The sequence below is a fragment of the Labeo rohita genome, chromosome 5, assembly GCF_022985175.1.
Source record: "Labeo rohita strain BAU-BD-2019 chromosome 5, IGBB_LRoh.1.0, whole genome shotgun sequence".
Classification (NCBI taxonomy): Eukaryota; Metazoa; Chordata; class Actinopteri; order Cypriniformes; family Cyprinidae; genus Labeo; species Labeo rohita.
Window position 1 is genome coordinate 41,517,643 of NC_066873.1, and position 21,973 is coordinate 41,539,615.

The window sequence follows — 21,973 nt, forward strand, 5'->3', positions numbered from 1 at the left end:
GTTTGTGGCAGGGTTACCTTGGTAAGAGGTTGACCATCCTTGTATCATCTTCACTGTTCTTCAGTAGCATTTGTCAGTTGAGCATTTGAGTATTTGTTAAAATGGGCTATTGCATTTAATAAAATGGTGTCTTTTTCATTTTCATTTTCATTATCATTATTAGTTAAATCAGTATTTCTTAAGAAATATTAACTAGTTATATAAAGCAAACGACAAATAGGCATCCTAATGCTTGTTAGACAATACGTTTTTCAGGAACTTATGCAAATTAAAAAAGTAATAAAAATGTGCAAAATAATATAGACTCAACTCATTTTTTATTAATTAATGGGACTTGTCATCTCATTTGGACAATGACCCCTGTGTTAAATCAATGTACTGGGTTCAATACAAATCAGTGTTGTTTTCGTATCATTTAAATACCATTATAGTTTTTAATATTCTGAATACATTTTTTTTTCTGTTTTCTATTTTAATTTTTTATTGTGTTTTTGTCATTTTTTATTAGTCTTGGTTACTTTAATAGTTCTATTTTAAACAAAAATGAGAAATGTTGCCTCAGCAACTAGCTGAAATAAGCTTCACATTTATTTTATTTCAGTTTTTTATTTCAGTTAGTTTTATTTTATTTCAAGTAATGATTTTTTAACCCCTTAACTGTCACCCCCATTTTTGAACATGGATGTGAAAGTGCACTAGCCAGACTTAAATTCTTATAATTCATGAACGCTTTTGAATACAAACCTAAAGTTGGTCTCTTTTAAGCGGAGACAATCAGCAGATTATTCAGTGAAATTATTTAAAAACTGAAACTATAAATAAATTATAGTTTAAATTTACTGTAAAAAATGTATTGTACTATTTTGTACATTTTTATATAAAATAAATCTTTTACAAAATAGTTTTTAATCTAAAATTGCTATAAAATTAAAGCCTCCTGTTATGATGTAGATTTTTAAGGTACACTTTTGTTGTAAATTAATGTATTATTGTTCCCACATAATTTGTTACAAAAAACAGTGGTAAAATATCTATTTAGGTGTATTAGACTTTTTCAACAACATATAGCTTGTCATGATTAGTGATGGGAAGTTCGGATCATTTTACCAACTCAGACCTTTGAGTCTCGTTCAGCAAAATGAATCAATCTTTTTTCACATCATTTCGTTCATTTTAACAAAATATAATTACAATATTACGTGTTACCTCCCTAACACATCTACTGCTTACACAAACGTTGATCACACAAACAAGACAAAACTATAAGGTTGTAAGAAACAGAAAAGATTTATTCATTTTTTACCTGGGCCTTTAGTCTATGATTGTCTGACAAGTTTTCGTGTTTGAGTTGTGAACGTCTCATTTTTCTTCTCTTGAGAATTTAAAAGCCACAAATGCTGCTCTTATTTTTAATAGACCACTTTAGTCCACCATGAAAGGTGGAACTACTGTTCTAGGAAGATGAACTTCTGCTTATGTGTTACTGAGGTAATTCCTGTGGCTAAAATTGAGTACATGTACAATGTCTTGTAGGTAGTCAAAACGAGACGTTTAAAAAACGTAACGCTCATGTGCGAGGCACAAGCGCAGAGGACGTAAAATTAGTGCATAAAAACGTGCCGTTCCAAAAATGAGCTCTGTGAACAGGCCCTTTAACACTCACCTTGAAAACATTCGCACAGAACGCATTTTGGGTTAAAAATTGGTCGAACTGGAATGCAAGGTCTCCAGATAAGTTTTTAAAATTAACTGAACGTTAAGAGGCTCAGAATTGCGCTCTAGATAAATTGCGTTTACATACAAAACGGCGTATTTGACAGCGTTTAAAACACAATTAGCACTGTCAAATATGATTGCAGAATCTGTAATCTGTAATCTGTGTATTTAATATTAAGTGCCACTTTTAAAGAAGTCCACTTCCAGAGCAAAAATGTACAGATAATGTGCTCACCCCCTTGTCACCAAGATGTTTGTCTTTCTTTCTTCAGTAGTAAAGAAATTATGTTTCTTGAAAACTTTACATAATTTTTCTCCACATAGTGGACTTCTATAGTGAGTCTTTGCGAGTTTTAACTTCCAAAATGCAGTTTCAATGCCGCTTCAAAGGGTCTCTAAATGATCCCAGCTGAGGAAGAAGAAACTCCCATGTAATTTTCTTCTCCAACTTTAAAATTGTCCAACATCGCTGCATAAGTACTGACCCAGTGTTTACAAACTGAATGGGCAAAGAACATCAAATGCTCTTTACAAAAAAAGGCAAAACAGCGATGTAAAATGATTTTTGAGTTGGAGGAGAAAAAGAAATGGGAGTTTTTCCACCTACCCTAGCTGTATTGACCCGGATTACAAAGAGTTTGCATGCATGTCGCGGAGAATAGACAAGAGGAGCATTTGAGGTTAAAAAGTATATGAATTGTAAATTTTTTGGGGGGGAAAATAACCAATGGTTTCACTAGATAAGACGCTTCTTCCCTGGCTGGGATTGTTTAGATCCATTTGAAGCTGCACTGAAACTGCATTTTGGAAGTTTAAACACACGAGCACCATAGAGGTCCACTATATGGAGGAAAATTCTGGAATGTTTTCCTCAAGAAACAATTTCTTCATGACTGAAGAAAGACAGACATGAATATCTTGGATGACAAGGTGGTGAGCAAACTATCTGGAAATTTTTGTTGTGGAAATGATCTTCTCCTTTAACGTTGTTTGGTTTACCACAGGACATTGTAAAAAAAAAAAAAAAAAAAAAAAAAAAAAATTCCATTCTGATTGCACAGATGCGCTGCTATTAGGACAGTGCTAATTCTGTTTTAAACACGTCAAATACAGCGATTTGTATGTAATAGCCATTTATCTATACCATATTCTGAGCCTCTTGGCTTGCCATAAAAACGTTCTGTGTGAACTGTCTGCGGCTGATGGTCTCTTAGGCAGCTCACAACATCTTTATCACTCAGATACCACAGACTGCAGAATTCAACCGCTTAACAACAACTGCTAGTTCACTGTAACATAGCCGTTTTAACTATCGATCCATTTTTTCAGAAACCTGAGGTGTTCTCATCTGGTTACATCTGAATTACAGAAGCAGAACAGCACCGTGAAACCTACATTTGACCCTTCTGTGAACTATTTGTGTTACAAACCATTGTGTTTATGATTATGATAAGAAACTGAAATAATACTATGACGTATACCAATATGCAGTATATTATAATCCACCTTTTTCTACCTGTAAGAGCGAGCGCAGCCATTTGTAAATTTTATGGGTCTGGCTTCCGGTCTCATCCGTGTCCAGCTATTTTCAGCTGTACAAAACAGCTTGTTTTGCTGTTTGATATTGCAAATTGGTGTGTCTTACAATATTATTTTAATGTGTTATCTTAATTTTGAGCACATTGGTCTGTAGTGCAAACAGTTTTACCATTTACTGCGCGTTGTTATTCTTCTCGTTATTTCCCGATAGCAGCTAATGAACCGTAAGTCTCACCCATAGGCTTACTTCCATGTTAAAGAAAAAGGTGGATAAAGCAGCATCACTATTTTTGTACAGGTAAAATAAACGGTAGCGGATAAGCCGTACACAATTAACCCTAACCCACAATAAAGCTTCTGCTCTTATGTTAAAAATAAGATAGCCTAGACAAGGTAACATCAACCAAAAACCAACTATCACTCATAACTGTTATACTAAAAACCCCAAGGAAAATCCAGAGGTATCCCATGACTCAGGACCACTAACTTAAGATCTCCACTTAAATTTAATATGGATATATAATTCATATATGCCTATAATTAATATAATTCATGTGAAAAACACCAGCATATAACCAATGGTTCAATGGTTTGTGGTTCAATGGTTTGTCATCTCTCCTGTGACTGAAAACTGTATGAACTTGTATTTCACAACCCTTTTAGTGATGGTGAGCTCACTATTCACTGCCAGCTAAACACAAGACTAAACATATGTGGAGGTCACAAATAGCCCAAAACCACAGTCGGGAAAACAGGAGTCACTGCAGATGTTATTATAGGTGTATCATATCAGGGTGGTGCAATCTAATGGTTAATGATCAGGGGTGGTGACTAAATTGTGTCTGGTTTGAATCCCTTAGGTGGCAATTATGTTTTACCAGTCTTAAAAAATCATTAATACTTATAGTTGAAGTCAAAAGTTTACATACACCTTGTGGAATCTGCAAAATGTTAATTACTTTGCTAATAAGAGGGATCATACAAAATTCATGTTATTTTTTTTTTTTATTCAGTACTGACCTAAATAAAATATTTCACATAATAGATGTTTACTTATAGTCCAATAGAGAAAGTTCCTTCAGTTTCCACAAATTCTTTGGTTTTTCAGCATTTTTGCGTATTTGAACCCTTTCCAACAATGACTGTATGATTTTGAGATCCATCTTTTCACACTGAGGACAACTGAGGGACTCATATGCAACTATTACAGAAGGTTCAAACGTTCACTGATGCTTTAAGAGCCCAGGGGAGTGAGAAAATTTTTGAATTTGAAGATCAGGGTAAATTTAACTTATTTTGTCTTTTGGGGACATGCAAGTATCTTCTGTAGCTTCTGAAAGGCAGTACTAAATGAAAAAACATGATCTTTAGGCAAAATAAGGAAAATGTACAAATCCTCATTCTATTTAAAAGTTTACACCCCCGGCTCTTAATGCATCGTTTTTCCTTCTGGAGCATCAGTGAGTGTTTGAACCTTTGGATAAGTTGCATATGAGTCCCACAAGGTGTGTGTAAACTTTTGACTTTCACTGTATATACTCAGCCAATCAAGAATTACAGAGAATGAGATTCTTTCTAGAAAAGCTTAGAGAAACATTAAGAAAATAAGAATCTAAATACTCTCATATGCAATGTGATCATTTTATTTTATTTCTGTATTACAATGTTTGTTTCTTGTCCAGTATTAATCAATAAATAGCATTAAATAATTTTTTAATTAAAAGTTTGAAATTATGTCCACTGAATATTAGAGCCCATGTTAATACATTATATTAAGGATACTTTTCCTTAATATAAACCAAAATCTTCTTGATAGATACGGAGTATTCAGTAAACAAAGCAAAGAAATATCTTTAACATTTTTTGACAAAATGCATGTGGAATAGTCAAGAAATATATAAGTTGCAAATCTTACACACCTGACTGTGCACAGTCGGTTTCCATCGCAGAAATTTAAAGAAGCCTTAAATATGTTCTAATCCTTTTTAATCAAATAAGAAAAATAAGAGCAGTTGTACAGACTTGAGAGATGAGCAGTAAGGGAGGAGAGTTTCTACATATCAGTTCTATAAAAGCTTAATTGAAAGATAATTTCTGTGCCTAATGTCACTCGTGGTGCTCTGTGTCAGGCTCTTCTTCAAGCGGCTGCTCTGCAGACTGTCGTGCGTTTATAGCAGGGGCTGCGATGAGCCCGCCGTCCTGCGCAGTGTTGTAAGAGCCACAAGAGCTGCATTTCATGCCCAACACATGGAAGGAGACAGTGCAGTGAGCCTGGCAGTCATTGCACATGATCTGTAAACATAAAAATACATAAACTGTAGCTGACTTATAAGGGGAAATCCCACAAAAACAGGTCTTATTTCACTGTAAAAATCATAAGGAAAAAAAATGAATTTAATTATAAAAATAAAAAAATATATATATTTTTACATAAAATGAAACCAACTGAATAAAGCCAGTTTTAGGACCATTTATATATCATGACCCACCCACACTTTTTCTGACATTCCCAATATTTTTTTTTAATTACAATTTTAATTTGTGAAAAACAGTGAAATGTACTATAACTACTGTCTTATAATAAATCAGTATAAATTTAATGCAAATGAGTTAACCATGAGTTAAAGACAGCATTCTTTTCTGAAAAGAATATTTAAAGAATTACTGAGGATATGATCCTTTCTAGAAATTTAGAAAATAAAAACAAATTCCTTTTTTAAAAATACAATTATAAAAATAAAATATATGCAATGTAATTTTATTACTGTAATACAGTGTTTGTTTCTTGTCCAGCATTAAGCAATAAATAGCATTAAATAATTTCAAAAGTACTATGACTACTGCTTTTTTTAATCTGTAAAAATTAGTCAAATTCCACCATGAGATAAAAAAAAAATAATTCTTTACTGAAAAGAATATTTAAAGAATTTCTGAGGACAAGATCCTAGAAGAAAAGCTTAGAGGAAGTTGAGAAAAGAAGAACCTACATTCTATTTTTATTTAAATAAAATTCTAAAAAATAAAACATATGCAGTGTGATCATTTTATTTGTTTTTTTGTCCAGTATTAATCACTAAATAGCATTAAATCATTTTAAAAGTACTATATCTATTGTTTTAAAATACATCAGTATAAATTAAAGGCAAATTCTACCATGTGGTAAAAATAATAGAATTATATTTTCTTTCTTTGTATTTTCATAACAATAATGAGCATGCATTTTTTATTTTATTTTAATGAGAAGACGCATGTTTATAATGCAATAAAAGAATATTTAATCATAAACATCACTTCTATAAATAAAACCACATACACTTGTGTGCAGAATTATTAGGCATGTTGATATTCTGGTCATATTTTTTTTCCAAACACATTTTACCAATTCCAAACTACATCAGTCTTAATAACTACTGTTAATTTTGTATTTAATCATTTATATGTGATATATAATTGTCTGTGAAGGCTGGAAGTGAAAAACTCCTTATATTCAGGTGTGCATATTAGGCATGTTTTCGTTTACAGATAAAATGAGCCAAAAAAGATATTTAACCCAGACTGAAAAGTCCAAATTATTAAATGCCCATGAGAAGAATGCAATACTAATGCATCACAAGAATTTGCAAAGTTGAGGCTTGACCATTGGACAGCGAAATGCTTGTTGAGTCTGCATGGTCAGAAAAAACAGGTGGAGAAGAAAAGATGCATGTTAACTGCAAAAGAATTAGGAATTAAGGTGAAGAATTAGGTGTGACACCATCAGGAACCATTTAGTCTCCAGCGCCACCATTTTCCAGATCTGCAACCTACCTCTGTAAAAGAAAACATGCCTAATAATTATGCACACCTGAATATAAGGAGTTTTTCACTTCCAGCCTTCACAGACAGTTATATATCACTTACAAATGATTAAATACAAAATTAATAGTAGTTATTAAGATTGTTGTGGTATGGAATTGGTAAAATGTGCTTGGTAAAAAAATATGACCAGATTATCAACATGCCTAATAATTATGCACACAGTGTAATAATACATTAAAAGAACTAAAACTGCTAAAACTAAAACTGGAGAAAATAATCATCTTTGAGTGAAAATAAAATAAGGCTAAACAAAAATGTTTCAAAAATGAATTTAAAAATAATGACAATAATACAAAAATTTAAAAACAAATTAAAATGAAATCTGTAAAAAACTGAATTCAAAATATGAATAAATACTGTAATACTATATAAATAGTTCTAAAATAACACTGCATAATATTAACATTGCTGTAAGCTAAAATAATTCTGAGGTTCACAGTAAAATGACCAAGTAGATATTGCCACATCTGCAGGATACGAGCATATATTACAGAATCACAAACGAGCATTCACTTCTGCTTCACTTTGCATTACTCCTCATTTGTAAGTTCATTTAGATAAAGTATCTGCTTAATGAATATATGTAAATGACGGCTCTGTTACCTTGACTCTAGTGTCCTGGTACTCTGTGGGCATGGGAGACTGGGCGATTTCCTTATCTCTCTCTTCCCAGAACTCCGTCATGTTGAAGGCCGAATGCATACACAGAGGACAACGGTAAGCACTGTGGGACAGACATATAACTCATCTCTCAAATTTAGAACATTAATGTGTAAGCCTAAGATGGTTTCATGGAGTGCAGAAGGATCAAAACTTTTAAACACAGCTCAGAGGGGCTGTTACTGCATATAGATGTGTGACATTTCTAAATTATGTCTATAAGAATCTATGCATTAATGCAACAGTCACAAAAAAAAAAAAAAAAAAAAAAACATTCCTTACCCAGTTTTGAACATATCCTCAAAGCACGTTCTGCCAGCAAAAGAAAAAATGACTTTAAGACATTTTTAAGACCTTAATTTGTAGAATTTGTATTTAAGAGTGTCCAAACATTTAACTGTTAGTAAATATTACTAGTGAATTATTTCTAGCACAATCAAACACTCACTTGTGTAGCAGATGACCGCAGGGGAGCACATGAGCCCCTATTCTGGACGTGTGGATGTCCTCCATACATACAGGGCAGTTCTGCCTAGAGACATTCTCAACACACTGAAACCGCAAGCTCTGATTAATATTTCACTGCTAACAACAAAACAGTCATTCTCAAGAATCAGGAGAACACTTTTCATACCTTGTGATTATCTTTAAGATCAGTAGCTAAGCATAGATTGCACTTCGTACAATGGAAGTATTTCTCTCTTGGGCCAATTCTAAAGGTAGCGGAGAAGAATATTCTTTAAAAAAAGTTACAAACGTATTGCTTCGGTTCAATAATTCAATTTGCAAAATTTTTGGCATGAAAGCATGTGCTAAATAATAAATGCAAACCTGCATATCCCGCAGGGCTGGCAGTGGTACTGCTTCTTGTCTTTATCAAACAGATGACAAATGTCACAGTAATACTCCCCAAACTTCACTTCGCATTCTTTACATGTCTGTTGAGCCTGGAAAATGCATAATGCACAAGAGCTTGAAAAGTATGGAAAAATATCTTTTGCATAAGAAAAAAGGCCTGTTTTTACGACCGGTAATATTTCTTGCATTTAAACACTTTTAATGACCTATGATTTTTTGTGCATTACAGTAAGGTTTAATGGTAAATTGTATAATTGTCCTTTAAAATACACGTCACAATGCATTTGTTTTCACAAAAATGTTTTTATTACTTTTTATTACTTTTTTGTTATTCTAGAATATCATCCAGAAATATTACCCAGACATCTTGACAGGTTTTATGAGATTTATCCCAGCGAAGCCTATGTTTTGTTTATAACATAACGATCTTAAATATGACTTTACCTCTTGAATAGTATTGCATGCTGCACATTTGACCTCTCGGACCTTAAATCGGTCCATTTGATGGTTCTCTTCAGCATCATGACAGAGTCTGCAAACATAAAACTTCCCACAGCAGGGCGCCTGCAGAGACACAGATCACAAAAACCTGTCAATGCAGACCAAAGCACATGTAACAGTCCCGTAGCTGTAATGCAAGTCCTTCCACATTAAAGCAAGCACATCAATGACATAAGAACAGCACATGTTGCAAGAGTAAAACCATAACAAACCCCTAAACTGTCACTTCTTTGACATTACCGACCATAGCAACAAGTTTACACTAACATATCGAATTGCCTTTAAGCCAATACTAATTTGATTTTAGTTCATCAAATAATTTTATAACAAACATAAAAACCTGTCAACAGGGCTTCAGTTATGCATATCCCCCATAGTTAGCTACTATGCTAATTTGTTTCAGTCACACGTTCCCGTACGACAAAGCTAGCATTTACCAAAATAATCATGCTAACTTTTGATATTAGCAAGCATATGCGAAACACAAAGTCTACATGTAACTAAACGTCGCTCACTTTTAACAAACAGCTACGAACGTAATGCTCACATCCGACTTCTGTGGCGGCCATGTTTTATTCAATACTGGAAAACTTTATTTAAAAGCCCTTCATTGACTTTCAATATATAAAAAATATTGACAATGTGATATTTTTTCTTTTATCCAAACCTTTCTTCATTACTGATTTGAAATATATTTTAATGCTTTATTATTTTAATCCAGTAGTTAAATAGTGAAGCTTTAATTTTATGAATTTTATGTAAACACAGATATTTTTCGAAGATGTTCTAATCCATAAAGTGAAATCTATTTGATGTTTAGTCCTAATAAAATGACATGCAGACATCACAATTTATAATCTATGTGTTTTTATAGGGAAGACTGGGACTAGCTGTCACAGAGTAAAGGCTTATAGTTATAGCTCAGCATTTTGACTCAAACATCTATCTTAACTCTAACAAAAATCTTAAATTATTACTTTTATTTTAAAGTAAAATGCTTTAAAAATAACAAATACAACTAAAATATAGCTGCAAGCAGCGATTATTGGGTTCAAGTGCTGTAAGGCACTTAAGCACATATAAAAAAGACAATATTTGGCAAGCCTGTAACCACCTAAATCAATGATTTAAAAATGCATTTTTTGTCAAATCCAGGTAATTTACCATAGAAATATGTTTTTTAATGTTTATGACTGTTATAGCACCAGCTGTGGACCGATCCCCTTAAAACTTTGCATGCTTGTTTAGAATCACCCGTCTCATGTGCTCAGCAGGTTTTGTTAAGTTTTGAGTTTTCCTTTAGGCTTTACAGGATTTTAGGTAAATTTGGAAAGGCTCCTTTTCTAAACGACCCCGTTATAGCTTCCCAAAGGGTAAATTTCAACATTTTTTTGTTAATTATTGGCCTAGAGAGTACAGAAATTTGTACTGCAGTGTTTTTTTTTTCCCAGATTGAGGGCAAATCCTAGGACTAGATCACAAAAGTAGGTTCTTTACATCTTCTTAATCATTTAACAAACGATCTGATTGACAGCAGTGGTTCTAGAGGAAAAGTTGCTCTGAATGAGGAGGCCTATAGTATGATATGAATATTGTGCGTTTGTGCGAAAAACCGTGTGACGCACAATCGTTTACGCTCTTGAAAAATGTGATATCGCCCCCCAGTGGTCAATTTCTTTCAAATTTCTCTCAGACTTTTGGGGACGTAAGTCAAACAGGCCCACTGAGTTTTATTCTGATCGGCCTCCGTTAACCTTGTCAAACAGGTGCTCAAACCTCGGCGGCCAATGGTGGCCATGTTTTTTGAGATACGCAGATGTCCTTGTAGACCTGGGGTGCTCAACCCTGGTCCTGGAGATCGACCTTCCTGCAGAGTTCAGCTCCAACCCTGACCAAACACACCTAATTAGGATCTGAAGGAGCAATTGATAATTACAGACAGGTGTGTTTGATTAGGGTTGGAACTAAACTCTGCAGGAAAGTCGATCTCCAGGAACAGGGTTGGGCACCCCTGTTGTAGACACTTGTGGCAGTTCGGACCGTCATGTTGATAGAACAAATGATTGCGCATTTATAGCGATTTTTATGTTTTTTCCTCTTATAGCACCACCAAATGGCCAAGCTCTGTGTTTTTTTCCCCCTCTGACCTCAGATTGAGCTCTTACATAAGTGTTCTTAGTTTGGCGGAGATATCTTTTTCCGTTTAGGAATTTTTCCGGAAAATTTTCCCTGCCCCTTTCGAATGTTTTGGCGCCCCTTTGCGACGGTGAGTCGGAAGTTCAGCTTTTTTGATAATTATAACTATAATTATTGATATTGCACTGGTTTGGTTCCGATCGGGCGAAAAACCTAGAACTAGTTCGCAAAAGAAGATTTTTCAAAAAATGCGAAATACCAGAAAATTTCGAGACTTGAGTCTGCGACTGACGGTTTAGGAGTTATGATCGATTTCATACTTTTGATCGCTGTAGCGCCCCCATCAGGCTGACTGGGGCAAGCATTGGTCAGGTTGTAGGCGGTGTGAGTACTACCATCCCTCCAAGTTTCAAGTCTCTACGACTTACGGTTTGGTCTGCACAATCAGATTTATGTGGAGATTGCTGATCCGTGACCATTTTAACAATTGCAATAGGGTTTCCGCGCTATGCGCTTGAACCAAATGCCACCATTGTGGGGGTCTTGTTATTAACTGACCACAGTGACAGATGGTGGCAGTATCTGGCCCCTCTGAGATTAAAAACTTGCTCACTGTCTCCCCAAATTATTGCTTAATCTGATCTACTGTGAGTTTAAGCCTGTAAGAGTCTATAAGCCACTGAACATGCAAGTATATTCATGTTACATTTGAAAGCATGATTTGTGAAGTAACATACTCAGATGCCCTTGAGATCTGGAAAGATGTGGATGTGTTTGATGGTACTTTTGTTTGTTATATACAGGATACAAAATAAAATATATAAAATAAAATAAAATTAAGAACTGTACATAGATAAAATGAAAATCTAGCAGAAGCCTAGTAGATTTTTTTTTTATTATTCAAAGAACAACATAACTGCAAGAGAAAAAGTCATGAACATCATGACATTGTAAGAGGCACGTGTCAAAAATACTACCTACAAAGTTAATAGGAATAAATAAGTAATTTAACTTAACTACACACTCATCTGGCAATTTGTAACAAGTTTTGGTAAATTACTGGCGAATTTGTTTGGGTGGGGTTAAAGGTGGACTTTCATGCTTAATTTTTTTCTAAACATCCTATGTTTCACAGGACTCACATAGTACAAATTAATACCAAATCTCATGACATGGGGTTGTAACTTAAAGCTTGAAGGTTTTAGTGACCCGGTTACCTTAAGTGACTTGGTCTGGTATTATCTGTCCTGCTCTTTCCATTGTTTACAAAACTAGATTCATGTCCATTTGAATTAGTTTTGAAGGCAGATAAACACTGCATATGTTATTCAAGAAATATATGTGATATGTTTATATATATATATATGATTTGGTGTCAATTATAATCAATTATTAGTGGACTAAATTGTTAAATTGATTTCTGAAGGATCATGTGACACTTGGAGTAATGGAGTAATGCTGCTGAAAATTCAGCTTTGCATCACAGGAATAAATTGTATTTTAAAATATATTCAAATAGAAAACAGTTATTTGAAACTAATAATATTTCACAATTTTACAATTTTACTGTATTTTAAATCAAATTAATGCAGCCTTCGTGAGACTTATTTCAAAAACATAAATCTTAACTGATTTATGAAGAATCATGTGTTACTTAAGGCTGGAGTAATAATGGTGAAAATTCAGCTTTGCATCACAGGAATAAATTATATTTTAAAATATATTCAAACCGAAAACTGTTACTTCAAATTGTAATAATATTTCACAATTTTTCTGTTTTTATTGTTTTCTAAATCAAATAAATGCAGCCTTCGTGAGACTTATTTTAAAAACATAAATCTTAATTGATTTCTGAAGGATCATATGACACTTAAGACTGAAGTAATAATGGTGAAAATTCAGCTTTGCATCACAGGAATAAATTATATTTTAAAATATATTTAAACCAAAAACACATTTGAAATTGTAATATTATTTCACAATTTTACTGTTTTTACTGTATTTTAAATCAAATAAATGCAGCCTTGGTGAGAAATTTTTTTAAAAACATAAATCTTAATTAATTTCTGAAGGATTATGTGACGCGTAAGACTGGAGTAATAATGCTGAAAATTCAGCTTTGCATCACAGGAATAAATTATATTTTACAATACATTCAAACCGAAGACAGTTTCAAAATGTAATAATGTTTCACAATTTTACTGTTTTTACTGTATTTTAAATCAAATAAATGCAGCCTTGATCAGACTTTTTTCAAAAAAATAAATCTTAATTTATGAACATCATGTGAAACTTAAACTGGAGTAATAATGGTGAAAATTCAGCTTTGCATTATAGGAATAAATTATATTTTAAAATATATTCAAAGCAAAAACAGTTATTTCAACTTGTAATAATATTTCAAAATGTTACTGTTTTTACTGTATTTTAAATCAAATAAATGCAGCCTTGGTGAGACTTTTAAAAAAAAAACATAAATCTTAATTATTCCAAACTATATATATAGAGAGAGAGAGAGTAAATGCCTAGTTTCCTAGTTTCATTCATGAATTCCTTCACATACACTAAGTCTGTTTGGCTGCTTGTTTACATGTTACTGTCATTATCCTCTAGTAAATATGGTGCTCAATTTCTAACTACTCTGTTTAAAGAGCCTTTAGTTTAGACAGAGTAGAGTTTATGAATAAGCATTTGAGTGTTGAAGGGGGTCTTAAAATCATCCGTAACTTGACACACAACAAGCATGCCATTTCGAAGAACTCCAAGCAGACGTCACTATCAAGCAAAAGCTTAAAGGATAATGACATTTAAGTTGAACTCTTAGCTCCTTATAGAGAGCATTAGAGCTCTGGCGTTGCCTCCTGCTTGCCTCTTTATACTTAAATAGGGTAGATTTAACCTCAGTAAAGCTCTAAGATTTACAGGCGCGCGGTACGCTAGCTATCCTCCTCGAGGAGGATAGCTGAGGACTGCAAGGATGTTCAACTTGAAGAGAAACAGGAGACAGAGCCTTTTTCCCAACTGCAAACTAGCAACCCCTGAGTCAACAGACGATGCCGTTCCATTTGCTAAACCGTGTTTGTTGAAACACTGGAACTCATCAGGTGAACTAAATACGGGTATCTATGACATCTTCGGTGACGATGAGGAGGTTGAGAACCATGGGGAACCAACGTTGTGGTTCACAAGCGCATCGCCCAGCAGGAATTGCATGCTCAACCTCAACGTTGGTGGAAAGTCCTACCGCATCACCTACAAAATGGCAGCAAGATACCCACAGAGCAGAATCGGCCGTCTGGCCACTTACACGGACCTAAACATGAAGCTGAACCTCTGCGATGACTATGTGGTGAAGGACAACGAGTATTTCTTCGACCGAGATCCAGACGTCTTCAACAGCATCTTCAACTTTTACCGAACCGGCGTGCTGTGGATCAAAGACGAGCTTTGTCCAAGGAACTTTTTGGAGGAGATCAATTATTGGGGCGTGCGGATCAAATACTCGCAACGGTGCTGTCGGATCCTGCTCGAGGAGAAACACGACGAATTGTGTGAACAGCTCAAGGTTGAGAAGGAACTGGAGGCGGAAGTGGAAATCGAAGAAAACGAGGAGGCGTTCAATGACATGCTCCTCGGCGAGATGAGACGCTCGCTTTGGAACTTCATGGAGAAGCCGTTCTCCTCCGTACCGGCGAAGCTTATGGCGGTCGCCTCGAGTATGTTTGTGCTGGTGTCGCTGGTTACAATGACTTTGACTACGGTAGAAGAAATGGAGAACATGGCATCTACTAATGAGTTTAGTGGAAAGACATATGGAGAGTTCGTAGAGACTTTGTGCATAATCTTCTTCACCGCCGAGTACCTGCTGCGTCTAGTTTCAACCCCAGATATCGGTTGCTTCGTTAAGAGCATGCTGAACGCGGTTGACCTCATGGCCATCCTACCGCAGTTTCTCCAATTCGTGCTTGAAAGCATTGACACCTTCAATCCTGGGAAACAAACCACTGATATGGAGACTGTCGGTCAGGTGAGCAAGGTGGGACAAGTGTTACGAATCATGCGACTCATGCGTATTTTTCGGGTGCTGAAACTGGCGCGTCACTCGACGGGGCTCAGAGCGTTTGGCTTCACGTTGAGGCAGTGCTACCAGCAGGTGGGATGTCTCTTCCTCTTTATCGCAATGGGGATCTTCACATTCTCCGCCATGGTTTATACAGTCGAACATGACGTTCCTCATACCAAATTCACCAGTATTCCACATTCTTGGTGGTGGGCATCTGTAAGTAAACAATATTTGATATAGTTGATGATGAATGTAGTTGAGTATTACTTTTTTTTCTGTGGAAAACACTAATGGAGATAATATAATATAGAATGCAACAGTCCTATTCATTTTCTCTATCCACCTGCTATCCATTCTTCAATGCAGAAGTAAGCTTATGGGCGAGACTTCCGGTTCATTAGCCGCTATAGGGAAATAGTGAGAAGAATAACGAAGTGCAGTAAACAGTAAAACTGTTTGCACATGCACACCAGTGTGTTCATAATAAAGATAATACATTAAAATAATATGGTAAGATACAGCAATTTGCAATATCAAGCAGCAAAATGAGCTGTTTTGTACACCTGCTCTTATGGGAAAAATAAGGTTGAAATGGAAACTGATTTTGAATGATTTCCAACCTTGTAAACTCCAAGGTTGTTGATGATATATGCTAATGCTGTATTAAAAATAATCATGTTTAAGAATGGAAAACTACATTACCCATGAGTCTGCAGATAAATCCTTTGTAATCAGAAGATTGGGACAAGCAAATTGTACAAAAAGACATAATTAAGTATCTCTACGCTCTAAAATTGCTTAAATATTTGTATGCATAATATGCATATTTTGCAATATATATATATATATATATATATATATATACACTACCAGTCAAACGTTTTTGTACAGTAAGATTTTTAATGTTTTTTGAAGAAGTCTCTGCTGCTCACGTATTTATTTGATCCAAAGTACAGCAAAAACAGTAAAATTCTGAAATATTTTTACTATTTAAAATAACTTTCTATTTGAATATATTTTAAAATGTAACTTATTCCTGTGATTTTAAAGCTGAATTTTTATAATCATTACTCCAGTCACATGATCCTTCAGAAATCATTCTAATATGCTGATTTGCTGCTTAAAAAAACATCTATTATTTTTATTATGATACTGAAAACAGCTGAGTAGAATTCATCCAGGTTTCTTTGATGAATATAAATTTCAGAAGAACAGGATTTATCTGATATAGAAATTTTTTGTAACGTTATAAATGTGACCCTGGTCCACAAAACCAGTCTTAAGTCACTGGGGTATATTTGTAGCAATAACCAAAAATACATTGTATGGGTCAAAATGATTGATTTTTCTTTTATGCCAAAAATCATTAGGAAATTAAGTAAAGATCATGTTTCATGAAGATATTTTGTATATTTCCTACCATAAATATATCAAAACTTTTTTCTTAATTTTTGATTGGTAATATGTATTGCTAAGAACTTCATTTGAACAACTTTAAAGGTGATTTTCTCAATATTTTGATTTTTTTGCACCCTCAGATTCCATATTTTCAAATAATTGTATCTCAGCCATACATCAATGGAGAGCTTGTTTGTTCAGCATTCAGATGATTCAATTTCATTCAATTTCGAAAAATTGACCCTTATGACTGGTTTTGTGGTCCAGGGTCACAAATGTAATTTTTATCCATTTAAAGCATCCTTGATAAATAAAAGTATTAATTTGAACTTTGGATCTTTCTATTCATGAAAAAATGCACTGAACTGTTTTAAATATTAATAATAATAATAATCAGCATATTAAAATGATTTCTGAAGGATCATGTGACACTGAAGACTGGAGTAACAATGCTGAAAATTCAGCTTTGATCACAGGAATAAATTACATGTTAATAGGAAAAATACCTACAAGTCTGCTATAAAAGGGTAAATGGCCACTGTTGCAATCTATATAACACAATGTCCAAGCTGCTCTTTTCCAAAACAATGAAAGTGAATGGTGACATATTTGTCAAGCAAGTGTTTCAGTGAATTTTCAGTACAAGTTTCTCACATAAAGCTAATCAAGAAAAGTCTTTTGAACTACTTTTGTGAAGTTTTCAAAGCGTTTTGTGCTTTGCCACTCATGGTCTCAATGCACTTTTATCTGCTAAACTTCAATGTTGTCTAATGTAATTAAGAAACTGGTATGAGTTTGGGAAAGACTCATGAGGTTGGAAAAATGATGACAGCATTATAATTTTTAACAGTTTACCATTAACTTCTCATTCCAGGTCAGCATCTCTACTGTAGGCTATGGTGACATGTATCCAGAGACTCTTTTAGGGCGGATATTTGCCTTTGGCTGCATTTCCTTTGGGATCATTCTGAATGGCCTTCCAATCTCCATCCTCTTCAATAAGTTCTCTGATTACTACGCCAAACTGAAGTCTCACGAATACACTTCCAACATCAAGAACAGAGGAAAGGTTAACTTCATCCTGAGAGCAAAGAAGAAACTCAAAGAGTGTGGCTGCATTGAAACGAATGACAATAATGTTTCATAGAACTAGTGAAATCGATTTGTTAAGATGTACTGAATCTTGTCCGAACAAGATCATTTTCTAAAAAGCCTCTTATATGAAAAAAGTGCCAAATTAAATTTTAAAACACAAGTAATTTTAAATTATTAAGTGGAAAATAGTCTGTTATTCCTCATCTCCTGTTCCTGGTGCATTATTGATTGTTTAGTTTTTATGACATAAATACATTTTTGACACTTAAGTTGTACTATAGCATTAAAGTACATTTTAATGTTTGGACATCATGTTTTATTTCTACACTGATGCTAACCTGCATTCACTGTTGACGCTCTACCTGACCTGGCCTTTTGAACTTGACCTGACTGGCAACCAAAATAGAAGATTAATCTAATTTACAGAGTTCCCATGACGCGTCCAATTAACTGAATTAAAACTGTATTTAGCTTTCAAAGACCCAGCAATTCCTTATTTGTTCTTAGCAGTTCCAGTGTTTTTGTTCTTTGAGACCATACAAGCCTTTGTGTTCAGTTAGGTCAAATTTTCACAACACTTCTCGTTCCAAAGATGTGTAAAAATATTTTGTCATTCCGTGTCAACTCAACCAAAGATCCCCCGGCTCAAATTTTTGATTTTGCTAATATTTTTTCTGAAAAAAAAAAAAGATATATAGTGATGAAAGCCAAAACATGAAATGTCATGGATGACTATTTACAGAGTAATCCACTATTTTGTAGAGGGGGGGTCAGAATGGCAATTTTCACATGGGATTTAGAGTCAAATTATAAGGGGGTAAAAATGACTTCAGAAAGATGGCAGCATCATTATCTTATTTTTACACAGAGATTGGTATGTCTGTTAGTAAAATCTGTTGACGTTAACAATCTTTGTTGCATTGTGTGCCAATGGTGACCATTCAAAAATGGGTTAACAGCACTTCTCAAGTTTTTTCTCCAAAGATTGCATGCCTGTAACTCAAGAAGTGTTGAAGATATCCTAATGCCCTTTTAGATATCCCAACATCTAAAAGTCATAAAGATAACTTTAATACTGGAGCCTCATTGAGATCCCTATCTCTGGGACATTCCTCTTTAAAAGAAGTAAAGTAACCCACATTTGGTTTTTGACCACTGAAAATGGGTACAATTTAATTTACTCCTGGAGCCATATTGAAATTCCAATATCTGGGAAACCAAACCATATAGGGCCTTAAAAATGAAGTTGCCAAAACATCTTTAAGGCCCAATATCTAAAGAGACATCTTGAGCTACAGGCATGCAAACTTTGGAGAAAAAAATTGAAAAATGCTGTCTCCCCATTTTTGAAGGGTTACCATTGGCACATTATGCAACAAAGATGGCTAAAGTCAACAGATTTTACTAACAGACCTACCAGTCTCTGTCTAAAAATAATTTTATGATGCTGCCCTCTTTCTGAAGTCATTTTTACCCCCTTATAATTTGACTCTAAATCTCAGGTGAAAATTGCCATTTTGACCCCCTTCTACAAAATAGTCGATTACTCAGTAAATATTCATCCATGACATTTAATATTTTGGCTTTCATCACTATACGTGGCTATCTTTCTTCAGAAAAAATATTAGCAAAATCCAAAATTTGAACCGGCGAAGTTTTTAAAAATTTAGTTGATTTGACAGGGAATCTGACTAAAAACTCCCCAAGCTGTTTGTATCATAAACGAGGCAGAAACTTGAGAGGAACATCATCTCTCATAATACATGTTAAGCACACGTATATTTATAATATTGTGACTAAATAAATGAATACATAATCGAAATGAATGACAAACCTATTTTTCTGACTCGACGCTGACCTCGCAGTTGTATTCCAGGCCTGTAGGCGGCGGTGTGACGTCATTGCGCTCATAAGCGTCACTTCTTCGCGTCTTGTTCTTGCGCTTCTCTGACCTCTGCAGACTGAGTGCGGTTCTGAGCTTCAAGGAAATGGCTCCTCCAGTGCAAGTGTCGCCGCTCATTAAGGTTTGTATTCGCAAATTCATTATTCTGGACGTTTATGACTTGTTTCATACGAAGAAGGGGGTCTTCAGGACTGTCTTTCCGTCCTTTCTGTCCTGTTTCTGTCAGAAGTCAGAGCGGACGGTGATGTGTTGACATGGCCTGCATGCTGAAAGTCATGATATTTCCTTCGTTTTCTGTTAATAAAACAGAATTATGGATATTATTGAGATTTATTTTGTATTTCAGACAGCCAGGTGGTCTGCATTGCTTGTTGGCATTATCTACGGAAAGCGCAGATATGGTAAGAACCAGCAAGTTGACCTGAAACACTGTGACTGGTGTTCAAATGACAATATATGGACATACACACACACACATGCATACATATATATACAAATATAATATGAAGAGTTCACATGCAAAACCAGCTAAACGCCATCTCGATCAAAAATGAAATAATGATACGTGAATGATACGTCGTAAATGAAATAATAAGTGAATGCTCCTAACACATAGTATACGTCCATCAAATACTTTTACTTCAAACTCGCTAAATTCCAGCCTCAGCCCAATCAGACATACCAGTACTTGCATAGAAACCTATACAAAGTAGCCAGAAAAAATGCTTATTTTAAAGAAATACGTCAGATGGATTTAGAGCCTTTTGCATCTGACCTCTTCATATACACTACCGTTCAAAAGTTTGGGGTCAGTAAGACTTGTAATAGTCTTTAAAGTAGTCTCTTATGCTCATCAAGGCTGCATTTATTTGATTAAAAATATAGAAAAAAAACAACAGTAATATTGCAAAATGTTTTTACAATATAAAATAATGTTTTTTATTTTAACATACTTTAAAATAGAATTTATTCCTGTGATGAAAAGCTGATTTTTTTTATCAGCTGTTACTCCAGTCTTAAGTGTCACATGATCCTTCAGAAATCATTCTAATATGCAGATTTATTATTAGAATGATCAATGTTGGATAATATCAACAGTTGTGCTGCCAAATATTTTTTGGAACCTGTAATTTTTTTTTTTTCTTCAGGATTCTTTCATGAATAACAAGTTTAAAAAGTACAGTGTTTATTCAAAATATAAATATTTTATAACAATGTAAATTTATTATGAACTTTTAATAAACTTTTAATTATTAACTTAATACATCCTTGGTGAATAAAAGTATTAATTTCTTAAAAAAAAAAAAAAAAAGAATATATATATATATATATATATATATATACACACACATATACATATACATATACACACACACGTTGTGTTTACATGTTTTATGGGGACATTCCATAGGCGTAATGGTTTTTATACTGTACAAACCGTATTTTCTATCACCCTACACCTAAACCTAGCCCTCACAGGAGACTGTGCACACTTTTACTTTCTCAAAAAAAAACTCATTCTGCATGATTTATAAACCTGTTTCCTCATGGGGACCTCACAAATGTCCCCACAAGGTCAAAATTTACTGGTATTACTATCCTTGTGGGGACATTTGGTCCCCATAACGTGATAAAAACACACACACATACTTTTTTTTTTTTTTTTTTTTTTTTTTATCTGTTTTGTTTTATGCTTTTTATTCCCCTTTATTCTCCAGATCATCTGAAACCAATTGCAGAGGAGGAAAGGAGAATAGAAGAGGAGGAGAAGAAGGTACGAGAGGAGAAGGAACGCATTGCTAAACAGCTAGCAGAAGGTACACTTTCATCTTGACATTTAAATAGTGTAATTCTTCTGCAGATTGATCCGTTGGTCGTACTGACTCTAAATGTTTTTATCCAACAGCTAATGAGGACACAATCTTGAAGTGAGCTACCCAAAATGATGCCTGTATCATTTATATTGTAAAGATCTTATTTGTCTGGATTAAGAATGATGCTTGTATTCTGCCACCTTGGTTTTGCTTTTCACACCTTTGACTGTTTTCTATAATAGATCATGTCAGATGCCTCAATTTGTGAAATAATAACTGAATACATGCAAATATACGTAAACAAATTTCCTCTGACCTGACACTGTTCTTGTAGTGTTAAATATACACTGAATCAGAGTTTCACTTTGGTAAACATCCACAACAATATTTATTAATAAACCTGTTAATCCCAATTTTTTTTTTTACGTCATT

General features: G+C 34.2%; 3 protein-coding genes across 4 annotated transcripts; 2 read left to right on the forward strand and 1 right to left on the reverse strand.

Moving 5' to 3' along the window:
- Positions 1–4,882: 4,882 nt before the first annotated feature.
- rchy1 (ring finger and CHY zinc finger domain containing 1) lies at positions 4,883–9,734 on the reverse strand. 2 transcript variants are annotated; one of them, XM_051108787.1, is made up of 8 exons: positions 9,648–9,734; positions 9,076–9,195; positions 8,605–8,720; positions 8,408–8,486; positions 8,222–8,325; positions 8,056–8,085; positions 7,717–7,837; positions 4,883–5,547 (listed from the first exon to the last, which is right to left on the reverse strand). In XM_051108787.1, exons 1-8 carry the CDS (start codon positions 9,699–9,701, stop codon positions 5,362–5,364), a joined length of 810 nt encoding a protein of 269 aa, XP_050964744.1. In that variant the 5' UTR covers positions 9,702–9,734; the 3' UTR covers positions 4,883–5,361. The 2 variants fall into 2 exon arrangements, with proteins under 2 accessions (XP_050964744.1, XP_050964745.1); XM_051108788.1 differs by having other exon boundaries at positions 9,680–9,705.
- Positions 9,735–14,129: 4,395 nt separating this feature from the next.
- kcnv2b (potassium channel, subfamily V, member 2b) lies at positions 14,130–18,458 on the forward strand. Its single transcript, XM_051110741.1, has 2 exons — positions 14,130–15,547; positions 17,604–18,458. The coding sequence occupies exons 1-2, from the start codon at positions 14,246–14,248 to the stop codon at positions 17,874–17,876; spliced, it is 1,575 nt and encodes a 524-aa protein (XP_050966698.1). The 5' UTR covers positions 14,130–14,245; the 3' UTR covers positions 17,877–18,458.
- A 1,226-nt stretch (positions 18,459–19,684) lies between these two features.
- atp5meb (ATP synthase membrane subunit eb) lies at positions 19,685–21,954 on the forward strand. Its single transcript, XM_051110742.1, has 4 exons — positions 19,685–19,848; positions 20,074–20,128; positions 21,446–21,544; positions 21,634–21,954. Exons 1-4 carry the CDS (start codon positions 19,813–19,815, stop codon positions 21,657–21,659), a joined length of 216 nt encoding a protein of 71 aa, XP_050966699.1. The 5' UTR covers positions 19,685–19,812; the 3' UTR covers positions 21,660–21,954.
- The last annotated feature ends 19 nt before the right edge of the window (positions 21,955–21,973 follow it).

Excerpts from the sequence above, each read along its gene's own strand:
- rchy1 (XM_051108787.1), bottom strand. The coding sequence starts at position 9,701 with ATGGCCGCCACAGAAGTCGGATGTGAGCATTACGTTCGTAGCTGTTTG. Across the intron at positions 9,196-9,647 it reads TTCGTAGCTGTTTGTTAAAA|GCGCCCTGCTGTGGGAAGTT; the intron begins GTGAGCGACGTT and ends GTGTCTCTGCAG. Across the intron at positions 8,086-8,221 it reads TGCGGTCATCTGCTACACAA|AACGTGCTTTGAGGATATGT; the intron begins GTGAGTGTTTGA and ends TTTTGCTGGCAG.
- kcnv2b (XM_051110741.1), top strand. The coding sequence starts at position 14,246 with ATGTTCAACTTGAAGAGAAACAGGAGACAGAGCCTTTTTCCCAACTGC. Across the intron at positions 15,548-17,603 it reads ATTCTTGGTGGTGGGCATCT|GTCAGCATCTCTACTGTAGG; the intron begins GTAAGTAAACAA and ends TTCTCATTCCAG.
- atp5meb (XM_051110742.1), top strand. The coding sequence starts at position 19,813 with ATGGCTCCTCCAGTGCAAGTGTCGCCGCTCATTAAG. Across the intron at positions 20,129-21,445 it reads CTACGGAAAGCGCAGATATG|ATCATCTGAAACCAATTGCA; the intron begins GTAAGAACCAGC and ends TTTATTCTCCAG. Across the intron at positions 21,545-21,633 it reads TGCTAAACAGCTAGCAGAAG|CTAATGAGGACACAATCTTG; the intron begins GTACACTTTCAT and ends TTTATCCAACAG.